Source organism: Rhinatrema bivittatum, chromosome 15 (assembly GCF_901001135.1).
Source record: "Rhinatrema bivittatum chromosome 15, aRhiBiv1.1, whole genome shotgun sequence".
NCBI lineage: Eukaryota > Metazoa > Chordata > Amphibia > Gymnophiona > Rhinatrematidae > Rhinatrema > Rhinatrema bivittatum.
Window position 1 is genome coordinate 69122526 of NC_042629.1, and position 13781 is coordinate 69136306.

The 13781-nt window shown below is 46.3% G+C and overlaps 1 protein-coding gene across 7 annotated transcripts in view; it reads left to right on the forward strand.

Annotated features, from left to right (window-relative positions):
• CHD5 (chromodomain helicase DNA binding protein 5) overlaps positions 1-13781 on the forward strand; it is a 142713-nt gene that overhangs the window by 95004 nt on the left and 33928 nt on the right. For 5 of the 7 annotated variants that reach the window (XM_029578498.1, XM_029578499.1, XM_029578500.1 and 2 more), the window contains exons 21-26: positions 785-902; positions 2712-2836; positions 5901-6132; positions 7787-7873; positions 9401-9573; positions 12059-12233. In XM_029578498.1, coding sequence (XP_029434358.1) covers positions 785-902; positions 2712-2836; positions 5901-6132; positions 7787-7873; positions 9401-9573; positions 12059-12233 — 910 coding nt within the window. The remainder of the gene's footprint in view (positions 1-784; positions 903-2711; positions 2837-5900; positions 6133-7786; positions 7874-9400; positions 9574-12058; positions 12234-13781) is intronic. The other 2 variants (XM_029578501.1, XM_029578505.1) reach the window with 1 other exon arrangement.

The following is a 13781-nucleotide window of genomic DNA, read 5'->3' on the forward strand; positions in this document are numbered from 1 at the left end:
GGGAGATTTGATAGAGACATTCAAATATCTCAAAGGTTTCCATGCACAGGAGGTGAGCCTTTTTCACTGGAAAGGAGGCTCTAGAATGAGGGGTCATGAGATGAGGTCGAAAGGGGTTACTCAGGACTAATTTTGGGAAATATTTCTTTACAGAGAGGGTGGTAGATATGTGGAACAGCCTCTCAGTGGAAGCTGTGGAGACAAAAACAGTATCTGAATTCAAGAAAGCATGGGATAAATACAGGGGATCTCTAAGGAAGTGATGTGAATTATAATGCTAAATTAATTGGACAGATGGGCAGACTGGATGGGCCATACGGTGTTTTTCTGCCATCATGTTTCTATGTTTCTAATTGGCGTGGACCCAGATGTACGCAGTTTATAAAATACTAGAGTAGATCTTATCTCCACACGCGTATATGGGGGCCACACGTGAACGTTATCCTTTATGATTGCAAGCCCTTAGGAGACAGGTATCTGAATGTAAGTTGCCTTGAGCTACCAATGAAAAGGCATGCGCTAAATAAAAGAAAAAGTCACTCCATGCAGGTAACTCAGTGCATTCTTAGAGCTATGATGTGGTCTTGCCACTTCATTCAGGTTTGAGCTTGGCTACCCCAATGGCCTGTGGTGCCTCTAGGCAAAGCTTCCACTGTTGGCTCAATCAGACCGACTCTAACTTGTGCTAGACGCACACACTACTATTACATGAGTTGGAGCTGATTGATAGCCTTACTCATTTTTTCCCCTTGGACGCCAAAGGATGTGCTTCTTATTTTCATAGATGACGAAAATGTTGGATTTACTTGAAGACTTTCTGGAATACGAAGGCTATAAGTATGAGAGGATCGATGGTGGAATCACAGGAGGACTTCGGCAAGAGGCTATTGACAGGTTTAATGGTACTAGTAAACATATCTGTATCTATACTTTAACTGATATTTCTGGTGTACTGAAGGTGGGTCTCTCCTCCTTCTCCATGCATATTTTGCTATTTCATATTTTGTTTTCTGAAATTGATACTCTGTTAATTTCCCCCCCCCGTGAACAAGCTGTTTCAACTAAGCAGAAAAGGACCGTTATGGCCTATCTAGTTTGCCCATCCACACCAACCAATTCAGCTTACAATTCCCAACGCATTCCCATTCCTTTGGCATAGTCTGTGGCCCTTGAGGAGTCGTCTTGCTGATTGTTAAAAAGGTTCCATTTACCTTTGAATTTTTCATTAAATAGCATACTGTAAGGTGTCCAGTTGTTATGATTTACTGGGCAGAAATTATTTCTCAGATGTATGAAATTACAGGGATTTATCATCTTGGGGGTCCTTGTTTGTCCTATTTGTACTTTCAGGGTTCCCATTAAGAGAGAAGTAACTATGATCTCCTGCCACCTTATGACACAGAGGCAAAATTTAGCCTGGGATTCAGTTGAGAGATCTTTCTTGAGAACTTGGTTTAATTGCATCAGATGCACATAGGCCGGAGGTGGCCAACTCTTGACCTCGAGAGCCACCAACAGGCCTGGTTTTCAGGGTATTCACAATGAATATGGATGAGAGAGATTTGCATGCACTGCCTCCATTTTGCACAAATCTCTTTCGTTCTGGATATCCTGAAAACCAGGCCTGTTGATGGCTTTCGAGGACAGGAGTTGACCACCATATGCCATGCAAATCTGACACATTATAGTAAGGAGTGATATCCTGATTTATACACTTGTAAGCTGGCCTTTCCCAAATGTTAATTTTTTTAAAAATCTTTAATTTTGTAGATGGACCTAGGGAGCTGAAATTAATAACATTTACTAAATGTTATTTTCAAGGTTTATGTGGTCATTGAATGAAGTTCTTTTTTTCCTTTTTTTTTTTAATTTTTAATTTTCAAAATTTTTGAAATTATACAGAAATTTGCGCCTTGTAAACCTTGGCCATTTTATTAATTAAATTTTTTTTTTTTAACAAGCATGTACCATTTGTTGAGAGTTGGAGCCAGTGAGCGAAAAGCATATAGATTCTTTCTTGAACTTGTGATTTTAATGGCATTCTTCATGTCTCCTGAAAGGCCGACTCCACAGATTGTCTTAGAAATTAGGGATATGGCACTTTATTTGGAGATTTCATTTCTTTTTTTTTTTTTTTTTTTGCGTGTGTCTTTTTCTGTTTAGTGATATATTTGATTGGTTACACAATTACTGTTTTGTTGCTCTGTATTACAGATTTGTGGATTTCAGTAAAGCTAATAAAGACAAATCAACAAATTTAATGTAGGAAAAGCAGGCAGAAGTAAAAAAATAAATAAATAAAATAATAATAATAATCCAGAAAGTGACATGACAAAGCCCAGAAAGAACATCTTCCCCAGTTTTTCATGACATGTCAACTGTGTCCGTGCAATTAGTGAGACCTGTTTATGCAAACCCTCAGTCTGCCCTAAGTTATTGGCCCACTCCACTCATCTGCATTGCAAGAGATTCGCATTGAAATCTCCTGTCCAGCAGGGCTAAACCAGGCCTGGCTCAGCCTTCTGTTTCCCCCTTGGAGCTTGCTGACAACACTAACTTCGTGTCTGCGGCTTGCGCTGTGGGATCTGCTGCCGGGGCGTGTGGAGAAGCTCTGCTGCAATATGCAGCCTGAATCCCTAGGCTCTTCCGAGAGAGAGGGTGCGCAAGGTCCTCCGCCTTGTCCGTTTCTAATGCCGTCTCTTGCCTTTCAGCTCCTGGCGCCCAGCAGTTCTGCTTCCTTCTGTCCACTCGAGCCGGCGGGCTGGGAATTAACCTGGCCACAGCTGACACGGTCATTATTTATGATTCCGACTGGAACCCCCACAACGACATCCAGGTGAACTTTTCTTGCTTGCCTAACGGATGAACACAGTTGCGTTCGGTTCAGGAGTGTGGGACGGTGGGAGAGGCACAGGCCACGTAGGAATTCAGAAAAAACGTGGGATAACCACAAAAAAAAAAATGATTGGCCACCGGGAAGCGAGGGTGACCCCCAAAAACCAAGTGAGTCTACAATACTGAAGCAGGATGGGGAAGGAGGGAATGAAATGGGTCTTATGGATCTTTAACTGCGACCATGGTCCATGTTTAATTGTGCTGGTAACACTTTTGAGGGCAATTTAAAGTAATCCACATAAAGTGCAGGGTCCACCGCGTGGGTGGTTACCCTGTTAAAATGCACGACAAGGCCTGTGGCTCCAAAAGTAGAGGAGTGCACCTGCGGGTTGGCTGCACGAACCTTAGTACTTACCCTCTCCTAATCTCCCTCATCCCCCTGGGAATGCCCCCCCTGAAAACTCAGGCAAATCCCTTTGACAAATGGTCCTCTAAATTAGGGTTTGGAAAATAAAAGAATTTCAAAGAGAGAAACGTGACGGTATATATATATTAAAAAAAAAAGACCATCCAGCCTCTCTCTAGTCTGCCCATCCGTACTAACCGCTCAGCTCTTCCATCCCTACCAGCGCCTCAGAGATCCCCCTGTGTTATACTTTCCTGGCATCGTCAAGTAATGTTATGATAAGCCATTTCAGCTTTGAGTTGTGATCCATAAATAACAGTGCACTTTCCTAGCAAGTAAAAAAAAAAAAAAAAAAGGTAATTTTGAATTCTCTCGCAGAGAGAGTGCTGTAAGTTGTAATATTGCCAGCATTTGCAAAGCAGGAACATTTATTTATTTAACACTTTTTTATACCGACCTTCATAGTAATAACCATATCGGATCGGTTTACATTTAACAAGGGTATAACTGTAGCGTAACTAAAGAAAATTAAACAAAAGAAGTGAATAAGGCAAGTTACATTCAACAAGGAGAAAGAACTTGGAAGCTTATGTAGCTGGAAGGAAGTAAAGGTGGTAATAATTAAGAAATACAATAGAGGATACGGGTTAAAGCTTAAAAGTGCTTTAACCTAGAGGTGCCATAGTCCATGAAAATCTCCAGAGCTCCGCCAGTCCCTTTTTGAGCTGCTGCTGAGTCTGGATGCACGAGGGGCTCAGATTGTCCAGAAATCTCTACCTGCTGTCTGAGGACCTCGAGGTGGCAAACTAGAAGGATGCCGGGGTGCACTGGGAGAGAGGTTAGACCCGTCGGAGGAAGGGAGGTGATGATGCTTCTGTACCAGGGCATTAGTGGGACCTCTTCTAGGATATCATGTCCGGTCCTGAAGGCTGCACATCCGAAGATATAGACGGGCTGGAGGCAGGCTGGGGGGGGGAGGGTGGGGAAAACCTACCAGAATTGCGTGGCGTCCGCACCAAAAAGCTGTGAGACTTAAGCACCCGAGGCTGAAATCCCTCGAAGGTCTAAATAATGCAGAAGAAACAAACCTTTCTCAGAGATTAGCAAGTCCTAGACCAAGAGGTCATGGAATGAGGCTCCAACAGAAGTAGAAAGGGTGGTGGGTGCTGGGAAAGGTGGTAGAGACAAATTCAGGAAAGCCCAGGATGAGCAAAAGAGGAGCCTTGGTTGTGAAAAAGTGAGGGGAGAACAAGGGATAAACTGGGGCCTTTGGCACTGCATCAGGACCAGCCAGGGGGGGGGGGGCCTTACGGACCCTCTTCTGCCATCCCGTTCCACGGTTCTGTGAAGTCCGTATTCAAAGCGCTCGTCCAGGTACTTTTTGGAGTTACCCGGACAAAACCTGAGGTTTCAAAATTCCCCCTGCTCCCCGGATAACTTTTGTCTGGGTAATTCGTTAGCTGCACAAAATTTGCGCCTGTGCAGAGAGGCGCTGCGGGGGGGGGGGGGGGGGGGGAGCGTTTTTCAGGGCGCAGATTCACGTTCTCGGGGGCAGCGCTGATGTTTGGTGCCGGGTTAGCCTTTTCAGAAAAATCCCTGCCCTGTGTAACTGTATCCGGGTCCCCTGTGCCAGGAACTTTCCGCTTGCTGGATTACTTAGTACTGGCTTCTGTGGCTCGAGTTTGCCCTCCCTTGCTGCCGGTGGTCACAACCTGGGTCTCCGTGGCCCTGAAGTCTTGGGCTCCTCGTTCATGAAAGCCCGCAGCACCTCAGTACAAAAAGATTAGTGGTTAGTGCAGTTAGTGTAGCTGGGTTCAAAAAAGGTTTGGATAAGTTCTTGGAGGAGAAGTCCATTAACGGCTATTAATCAAATTTACTTAGGGAATAGCCACTGCTATTAATTGCATCAGTAGCATGGGATCTTCTTGGTGTTTGGGTAATTGCCAGGTTCTTGTGGCCTGGTTTTGGCCTCTGTTGGAAACAGGATGCTGGGCTTGATGGACCCTTGGTCTGACCCAGCAGGGCAATTTCTTATGTTCTTAAGATTAAAACGAAAAAAGAAAACGAGTTATCGCTAAGTAATTGGTAGCAAATAACTGTGAAATAGCAAACTCAGGGGGTCATTTTTCAAAACGCCATGGGCCTTATTGCACGCGATACCGGCCGCATCACAGCGGTGTTATTACAATTAGGGGAGGGGTTTTGGGCGGGGCTATGGCCCGGCAGCGCTGCAGACGATAAGGTTTTCCACGTTATCGCCGGCGGCACCACGGGAAATAACACCACCTTTTTCCCGTGGCGCTATAGGGGGCGAACGTGTGCGGCCCGGCCACAACCACAGCAGGTGAAAAGGCACCGCCGCGATGCGGCCGGCTGCAATCTTTCGCCCGCCGCCCCCTTTTTGTTTCCCCCGCGGGCCATCGTTCTGCTCTATTTATAGTGGGACGATGAATCCCGGGCTATGTCTTGTAGGGTTTCAGACCTCTGCGTTGCCGGCCTTTGCCGCTGGAAGGCTCCCGCACGGCACACATCTCTGCAACATTATTTTGTTAGTCCGGTAAAAGGCATTCAGAACCCGTCAAGGATCCGGTTTTTGTCCCTGTAGAGAGGATCCCTTTGTGGACCCTTGTCTTTTTTTTTTTTTAATTTTCTTCTCCAGGCCTTCAGCAGAGCTCACCGCATTGGCCAGAATAAAAAAGTGATGATCTACCGCTTTGTCACGCGGGCGTCGGTGGAAGAGAGGATCACGCAGGTGGCGAAAAGGAAAATGATGCTCACCCACCTGGTGGTCCGCCCGGGACTGGGCTCGAAGTCTGGATCCATGACCAAACAGGAGCTGGACGACATTTTGAAGTTTGGGACTGAGGAGCTTTTTAAGGACGATGTTGAAGGTAAGAGGGCGAAAGAATTGGTGGCGTGAACAGGAGCATCCGTGGGAAGGCATCTGACCTAGTAACCCGTGCTCTTTACCTACGGGAAGTTTGGCGTCCGTTCTGTGTTACGTTTTAAACGAGTCAAAGACTGTGATGTGTATAATTTATGCAGAATTTTGCAGAACTTTACATTTTTGTGCACAGAATTCGCCCCCTTCCCCCCCCGAGTGATGGGTGTTGCAATATAACCTCAGTACTAATCATTTGGCACCACACACACACCCCGTGCCTTCTGCTTACATCCATGCTGGGAAGTTATTCTCCAGATGCCCCTCTGTCTGTGAAAGGGTCCCTCAGGATGGGGGTCCTGAAATGTTCTCTCTCTTCCGGGTGGGCCCCGAGATGCAGTGGGGACTCCCTTCCCAAATACACTTCGGCTTCCTCAAAATCTCCAGCCTTCTTCTGGGGCCAAGACTGCAGTGGGGTATGGGGATGGAAGGACACCATCTTCCAGGGTTTCTCACAGCCTTTTTTTCACTCAAACAGGACGGAGTTTTGCAAGTCCATTACAGTTTCTCAAAGCAGCAGTTCCTGCCCAGAGAGGGATACGTTTTCTAAGGGCACACGTGGACTTCAGCCCAAACTTTCCAGGCAGACTCGCGGGCGGCGCCCGCTATTAAAATGAGCAGGAAGGGCCCGCGCCTGAGTGCGGCGCTCGATCCGGCGTAAATGTGAACTTTGTACATTTACACTTCAGAAAATCCAAACAATGCGTGCAAACGGCTTTCCTGGCCCCCATCCCCCCCCCCAGACCGCGTCTTTGCGGCACGCGCAGAATTATGCGCGGAATTCCTTCTGTGCGCACCTTTTCATTCACAACCTCCCCCCTCCCCCCCCCCCCCAGGCAACTTTGAAAAGCCCATAAATCTGGGTTTTATACACACAAATGCCTTTGAAAATCAAGGGCAAAATGCATGAAAATGTATGCATAGACTTGTTTTATATCTTGGCGGCGTCTTCTCGTACCTGATTTGGGGGGGGGGGGGTGCGTTAATTTCCTCATCATCTGTGGGTACTTTCTACCTGCGGGCTTTGCACAGACTTTCAAAGGGGGAAAGTACCCGCCGACTCTCCCTCTTGAAAAATGAGCCCCGGAGAGCCAGCCCCACGCGTTTCCACCCACTAATTGCGCTCCTGCTTTTGGGATTTAAAAAAAAGTGTGCAAACCCCCCCCCCCCCTCCCCCCAACTCTTCTCACTGCAGGAAAACGCACAGACACCGAGGCCCCGTGCAAGTTCGGTTACCCGCACATCAGGCCAGCACGTTTGCAGAAACCCATCCCCCTGGCTGAGACATTTGTGTCCTCCTTGTAGAAACGGCTTTCCAAATGCCTCTCTCTTACGAACTGATTTTCCTCCATGTCCGTGAATCAGGGGAGGGGACCTGCATCGCTCTGTCTGAGGATGTGATCCAGCTTGGCCCAGGCGGTGTCTGAGAACGGGAGATAAGCTAGGACCTGGGAGTGACCATTTTAAAGCGCTGCCTGGTATTTAATGCCAGAGGCTGAAGTGAGGTGACTGCAAAGTAACCACGAATAACCTTTTGGGGTTTTGCTCCGCTTTATTTACACTTTTGTGTCTTCTCTCCTGTTTTTTTGTTTTATTTACTGCAGACCATCATTGTGGCACCCTGACCGTGTACAGAAGAACTGGTGAGCAGCAGCTCTGTGAATTCACTGGCAGAAGATGCTGCCAGAACAGTAACTATAATAATTGACTTCCCCGTTGACCGAGAACATCTCGTAAACAAAAACAAAAAAAAAATTGCTTTCATTTGCATGGTGTGCTGGAAAACTGCAGCTGACTTAGAGAGAGCCCACTGCCCAAATTCCTGCTACCCAACCGTGCGTCACGCAGCTTGTACACTTAACCCCGTTTCTGTCCCTCACGGCTTCGGCTGGACGCTGTTCCTGGAGGTGCTTGTGGCGCGAAGCTCTCCGTTTTGTCTTTTGCGTCTGTCTGGAATGCAATCCACACCAGTTTGGAATACCTTCCAAGCTGAGCATCGGGATCGCTTTCAGGGAGGAAGTTAAAATAAGGGTGGTATTTGGGGGGAATGGTGCCATCATGGCAGCCATTCAGCTTTCCCAGTGTCATAAACATTGTTGGCAAAATGGCCAATGCCCAGGAGAGCTTGAAAGGTGAAGTTGGTCTGACCATATTTGTACCAGAGAAAACCTTCATCAGATAGTGCAGGGTTGTTTTGGCTTTTATTTTTTTTTTTTGTCCACAAAGCCCAAATCACTTTGAAGAATGTAAGGTCTTTGCCAACACCAGATGACACACACACACACACACTAACACACTAACACACACACACACACACACTAACACACACACACACACACACTAACACACACACACACACTAACACACACACTAACACACACACACACACACTAACACACACACACTAACACACACACACACACACACACTAACACACACTAACTATAATCTTGAATGAACTTTTTCCCGCTTATTTAACTAAGCGGAATAATTTATTCAAGTTTCATGTACTCGGCACAGCTTGCCACAACAGATGGAACCAGGGTAATAGCATCAATATAACCTTGGAGAATCACTCAGATGAATCCAAATTGCTGAACCAGGGTCATCAAACCAAAATTCAACAGTTTCACACAGCATAAAGCAAACCCGGGCTGCTTCTCTGTGGGGACGGGGCTATCTTCTGTACCCATGGGAAAATGGCAGATGCCTCCGTGTCTGAAGGGACTATCCTCTGCACCCACTGCGCCTCTTGTCTGTTAGGCAAAACTTCCCACTATGGCTGACTGTTTAGTAGCTTAACGACTAATGGTTAAAAAAAACATAAGCTAGATTTTCAAAGCCGTGCGACATGGACCTGCTGATTTTATAACTTGCGCACGTCGCCGCGCACATTTTATGAAACAACATCCGTGCATGCATGCACACCGGATTTTAACATCCATGCGCGCCGACCGCCACTCATGTGTGCAGGGGGGGGAGGGAAGTTTTATAAAGTGCATGAGGCGACGAGAATGGGCCTTCCCCAGTTAAACGGTGGAGATTTGTTTTCCGATGCGGGCAGGCCGGCGCCTTTCATGGACGCTAAAGCTCTAAAAGTACAAAGCTAGCCCACAGCACTGCAAAATCCCCCTTTGTAGTATCGCGTTGTGGTTGTGCAAGCGCCTGTGGACAGCGAGTGCTTCACAGACCTTCCTTGTCGGCTTTGAACTCTTCAGGTGACAATAAAGATGTTGAAGACAGCAGCGTGATCCATTATGACGACGATGCGATCTCTAAACTATTGGATCGGAACCAGGATGCCACGGACGACACGGAACTCCAGAACATGAATGAGTATCTCAGCTCTTTCAAAGTGGCCCAATACGTTGTGAGAGAAGAAGATGGCGTGGTAAACTTACTTGTATTTAAGTGTGTTTAGGGCTAGTGGAGTTTCCTTTCTAAATTCAATTTAAAAATTAGAGAAACGCCATTAAGTTTGATGTGAGTCTCTTTGCGTGACACAAGAGCTGTCCAGACCATGGTGCTGAACAGCAGTGAGACATTCCTTAATAAGCCCATGGTTTATTGGTCATTCTCGGGGGGTGTGGGGTTGGAGAGAGAGAGTTTGCTGTCACCTGTTAATTTGCACTGCATGAGTATGTGAGTGGGTGCGTGGGAATGGGACAACCTTTTATTGCCAGTCCTTCACTGGAATTCTGTTACATGGCGTTGCACCACTAGGAGTAGACAAGATGTCATGTAACTATGTCCAATGTGTTGCCAATAAGTCGGTCTTTACAATCCCCATGCCTTTTACATCATTTCCAGTAGCAGCCCAGCGAACATCCAGAGTGGGATGTAATTTGGGTCTCTGTTGCCAGGACGTGGGGAGTGGAGGCGTTGTGCAGGGGAAGTTTAAGGTGGGAGGGAGGGGCAGAAAAGGGCTGGTTCTGCTTATAGAATAAAAAAAGAAATTACCAAAAAAGCAAATATGTTTTTGTATTGCACGGTGCAAGTCATTTCTCGTGTGCAGTGCACCGGCTCCACTTATCCGGGAGATGCTGAACCAATCCTGGCTTTACCTCACTGCAACGTTTTTTGTTCCAATTTCCCCACACAAGTCCTTAGATGCCATTGTCTGTGATGAGATGGACCCATTGGGTCGCCTCATTGCCATTTGTTCTTGCAGTACACCGGACATGGCACCGTATCCAAGGCTTTGCTTTAAGGACTCGGGCCTTGGCAGAGGATCGATGCTCAGGTCCCAGCTTCTGCTGATTGGCATTAAGTCCATAGATTAATGTCTGTGATTTACTAACTCTGTTGGTTTTTAATCAAGGCCTGCTTTAATTAGCATAACAAAGGTATTCAAACCAGCCAGATAGAAAAGGATAGAAAAGGAACCTTGACTTGCCCAAGTTTCAGTGTAAAGCCGGCCCCTTGGCAACTCCATATGCTGCCGAGTAGGCTGGATTTGGGTCCCAGGCCTGACCCTTACATTGATGGCAATCAGGGCTTAGGACTGCTGCAGATCTCACATTTGGCATCAACAGGAGATACTGTGGTGACAACAGTAACTGACCTTTTACCCAACCAAATTTAGTAAATCGGCCTAGTTAACCATTTCACTGGTTGATTCCTAAGATTAGAAAAATCCAGCTAACTGACCAGCATTTTCTGCCATGTTGGGCCTCGGTGACTGCCATCCTCAGCCTCCCTCACCCACAGCCTGTCTCGTATATCCCCGGCATTGCACCAGTCAGCCCCTTAGGCCCTACCACTGCTTCGATAAGTTGTATGCAACTGTGAAAGGCCTTCAGCCAAGACCAACAAGTGGAAGACAAAACAGAAAGTATGTACTGATGAGTGCTAAGCGAGAATCGGAGGCACGAGTATTTGTGGCCCCGGCTGCAGTTCCCTGAAAATGTTGAGCACAATTTCCAAGCCTCTTTATCTTTATTAGCATTTTATATACCTTAGACCCTTTCAAAATGTACTGAGTTCCTAAACAGGATCCTTGCTTCACTAGGCTCTTACGTTTGGGAGCCTCTAAAGCGGGTGGCTATGAGGGCGGAGTGAAAGTTAGGAGGTTAGGACCGATTTTCAGCACGAGGCGCCTAACCGTAGGTAAATGAATCTCAACCGGAAACACGAGGGGTTAATTTTCAAGTGGATTTCCGTGCGTTAAATTGGATTTTATGGGTGCGGCTGGGCTTTTGGAAATTTCTACGATATATGCGACTTTTACACATTTTGACTTCTTTGAAAATTCACTCCATAGGAATGGGTTGCCAACGCCTGTCCTCGAGAGCCACAGATGGGCCAGGTTTTCAAGATATCCACAATGACTGTGCATGAGGTAGATTTGTTTGCACCTCCTCCATTGTATGCAAATCTATCTCATGCATATTAATTGTGGATATCCTGAAAACCAGGTCTGTTTGTGGCTCTCGCGGACCGGCGTTAGCCACCCCTGCCTTATGATCTTGGCTGAAAATAGGTGCCTAAATTTAGAAGCTCAGCTTTTTTAGAACTGACTGCTACATTCTGTATTTATCGTCCTCCTTGCTTGCAATTATGAGTAAAAAAAACCAAAATCTGCCACATAGCATCAGAATTCCTCCACTGGGCCATGAGTGTGTACAGAGAGACATGGGAAGGGAAAAAATAAATGAGAGAGGAGTATATATCTTACTTCTCTATTTCGCTGCCCTGAAAAATGTAGAAAAAGAGAGTTTGGGATAGGAGTCGTTTCCTGCTTTGGAGACCAATGGTCAGTGGCATCTTGGGTTATTAAATCTTTTCTGAGCCAAGAGGATGTGATACAGACTGAAGCTGCTGGGTGCGCATATACAAGCGCAGAATCCTTCTTCTAAACAGTGGTTTATTCTCAGGAGGAGGTCGAACGAGAGATTATCAAGCAAGAGGAGAATGTGGATCCCGATTACTGGGAGAAACTGCTGCGCCACCACTATGAGCAACAGCAAGAGGATCTCGCCAGGAACCTTGGGAAGGGCAAAAGGATACGCAAGCAAGTCAATTACAACGATACGACCCAGGAGGACCAAGGTAACCAGATCAGTAGCAGCCTCCCACCTCAGCCAGGGAAAGGGGGAGGAGTTTCTAAGGGGCTCAGTCCTTGCTCACGGCAGCTTTAGCGCCAAAAGCCTTCCTAACTCACCTGCTGCTTCCAAAGCAAGAGCCTACTTATGTAAGCCAACCCCAAATTTTCTGCTGCTGGTTTAAGCTGATAATCGATGGTGCAAAGCACTTACACTGGCGATATCCGGGATCATATCCACTCCAGAGGGGAGCCATTTCCGCACTTTGCTAGAGAATATTATCCCCATTTAATTGTATGTACGAACATACGGCCATGCATGGAGATGGGGCCAGTCAGCCTCGAGACATTTTGATGGCACCGATCTCAAGGCTGGGAGACATTGTTAAATAGATGCAGTAGGGCAGATGCAATTAGAGATTGCTGCTATCCCTCCTTCCTACTATCCACAGAAGGGGTAAATAAGGACAGGGATAAGGGGGTCAGAGAGGCACGAGGAAGACATGGCTGGGCTTCCTAGCTTTGTCTTTAAATATATTTCTCAGCAAATAGTGCATGCTATTTGCTATTAATATGCACTATTTGCTGAAACAAAAAGCACCCAAAAACGTTTTGGGGCTTTTATTTATTTATTTATTATTATTTTTTTTTTAGGTGCACACATTTGTTTTGGGTAAAATGAAACGAAATGAAAATGGACTGTTTTGATTCGTCGTGCCCATTGGTTTTAAACAAATGCGTGTCCTTAGTTAGGTAATGGCAAGGCTGCCCATAGATGACTGTGCATCAGCCCGTGTGACGCAATGTTGCCGCCTGGTGGTTGTCAGCACCCGTGACTACCTGACACGCCCCAGGAGCTGACGACCCTTTGGTTGCACTTAAAGAAACGGAATTGGCTTTCAACAGCTGTAGCAGAAATCTATCCTAGGCGGCAACAGCAGTTACTGGTGAAGCAAATCTAAAACCGTTCAAGCATTCAAATACTTGTTGGTGATTGAAAAACAAAACAAAACAAAAACCAATTGCACCAAAATCCGTTTTTAATCAGTGTTCATCAGGATGGGAGGAGAAAATGGAGCTTTCCCTGAGACAGCTGCTTGTTTCTACCCCAATAAAGTTTGGAATGCCTGAGAGCACAGAAGTTCCTGTAAGGTCCTTTTTATTTGTTACCAGTGAGTACCGTACTGGTTGAAATCTTAACCCGCTCCCCCCCCCCCCCCCCCCCCCCCCCCCCCCCACAACTGGTCCCAAGAAAGTTATCCTAAGGCTTGTGTGAAAGAAAATCACCTTATTTACACTGGAGTTCATGGGACACTGAATGATATTTTGGGAAAATTGTCCAGCCAAACCAAATTATTCTGGCAGGTTAGGTACAGCTTCCCTCAAGTCCTCCCCTCTGCTTTACTGGGAAATAAATGTCCTGAAAAAAAAAATATTTCTGCCACCCAAAGGTTGCTTAAAAGACAACGGCTGTTTTAGCTTTTGTTAAGGATGTGCAGGCCTTTCATGTCATTTTGGAAGAAATGACAGAAGAAAAATTTTTTGAGAGTTTTTTT